Source organism: Priapulus caudatus, unplaced genomic scaffold, assembly GCF_000485595.1.
Source record: "Priapulus caudatus unplaced genomic scaffold, Priapulus_caudatus-5.0.1 Scaffold55, whole genome shotgun sequence".
Taxonomy (NCBI): domain Eukaryota; kingdom Metazoa; phylum Priapulida; class Priapulimorpha; order Priapulimorphida; family Priapulidae; genus Priapulus; species Priapulus caudatus.
Window position 1 is genome coordinate 562,411 of NW_014577116.1, and position 1,798 is coordinate 564,208.

Genomic DNA, 1,798 nt, shown 5'->3' on the forward strand with positions numbered 1-1,798 from the left:
TTTGAATAAATCGATTGCCTTGTTTACAAAAGTCATTATAAAGTATGCCAACTGAGCTGAAAGGGGAGATGGCAGTGAGTTTCATGAAATATGGATCAGTGTCATGTCTGGTTTAATGATTTCAAAGATGTTTAGGAGCTATTTTCATGATTAGTTAAGCTGCCAGCTAGGGTCTATATGTGAAACATATACAACAAACACAAGTGTAGATGCAAGTAGTTATAGTATTCACGTACAGTTGGTATTTGATATGTCCTTTATAGTTCTCATAAAAGTCAACATTTTTATACTACGTATTAGCTACTAAACGATCAAGATGGCGACACACAAATTACACAGCAACTCAGTGATTATTAATTAGAGCTAACTTACCACAGTCTGAAATGTTCTCACTTTCACGACAAGTGGCTCTCTCATGATACTAACGAAGGATCGTTGTAACAATGTGGAGAACTGTGACAACCAGCTGGCCTTGTACCTAAAAAGTACATGATAAATATTATATGTAAAGTCTATATATGAATATAAATAAATATAATATGTGAAATAAAGGCCCCTTAGCCACTATTCACAATAATCTGCATTGTGATGCTATATCCTGAATATTAGAACAACAAAATAGAATAGAAAACATAATATAACATATATAACATAAAGTTAACAGACAGTGTAATTCTGAAAACCCATCCTGCATATTTCAAATAGGTTACAAGCTATTTAATAGCAAAATTAGCTTTGCTATGATCTGGTGGATTTAACTAGAATATGGGGACAGTAAAATCATTTTTAAGTTTTAACTTACGGGGATTTGTGTGCCAAGGTTTCACCAAACTGCAACAAAATATAACCACTTTTTAATGCCATAATAATATATACTGTAAAATAACAACATCTATACAAAGGTTATAATGTCATAACAATATAATTCATAGATTCATAAATGTGATGACATTTTAATGAAGGCAATAAAGAACACGATAAATCGCACATGTGTATAACATGGGAAATATAGGTGGAGATACTGTCGTACCTCTTTCAACAGACAGAACACATTCCTGCAGCTTGTCCGCTGAGCAAAACATCCATTAAACAATGTCATTATAATAAGGTGCTTATAAAGATCTGGCCCACCATGCTAGGACTTGGCAGGACTAGACATGACACAGCATGGCTTTCACTATCATTTAAAAGGATTGGGTTGGGCAAGCGTAGAACAGTCTATATCATGTTATCATGGAATCACATTAGATTGTTACAAATCCATAGCCAGTGCAGTGCTTAAATTAATGCTGGCGCAACACCAAGTAGTAGAACATGGGTATTAGTGTTGTTTCATGTGGGATTAGGTTGAGGATCATAATCTTGAACAGTTGGCAGTGGGTATTATTAACAGTTCATGTTTTTATGGTTTCATTGATTTTCAATCTAATGATGCTATATCCTATTATACACTATTTTTGCCCATTAAACAAAAATCCATTGGACAGGCCTTTAAATGCAGATATTATAGTACTCATGCATATACCTAGGCAGGGATGTGCATAAGTACAAGCACACATGGTTTATAATAATAACTACTGAGAGAAAAAAGGGGAGGGAGAGGGAGAAAAATATAAAAGAGAGTATGCGAGTGACAAAGGCAGGGAGGGACGGAGGGAGGAAGAGAGAGAGAGAGAAAAGAAGGAAGGGGCGGAGATAAAATGAGAGAGAGAAAGAGAGAGAGGGAGAGAGAAAGAGCGAGAGCGAGAGAGAGAGAGAGAGAGAGAGTAGAATGACGGGGAGAGAGACGGAGGACAAC

At 35.8% G+C, this 1,798-nt stretch overlaps 1 protein-coding gene across 3 annotated transcripts in view; it reads right to left on the reverse strand.

Annotated features, from left to right (window-relative positions):
* LOC106821020 (protein white-like) overlaps positions 1–1,798 on the reverse strand; it is a 47,437-nt gene that overhangs the window by 22,106 nt on the left and 23,533 nt on the right. For 2 of the 3 annotated variants that reach the window (XM_014825656.1, XM_014825657.1), the window contains exons 3-4: positions 803–831; positions 373–478 (exon numbers count right to left, since the gene is read on the reverse strand). In XM_014825656.1, the coding sequence (XP_014681142.1) occupies positions 373–478; positions 803–831 (135 nt within the window). Of the gene's footprint in view, positions 1–372; positions 479–802; positions 832–1,798 lie in introns of those variants that run through there. The other variant, XM_014825655.1, reaches the window with a different exon arrangement.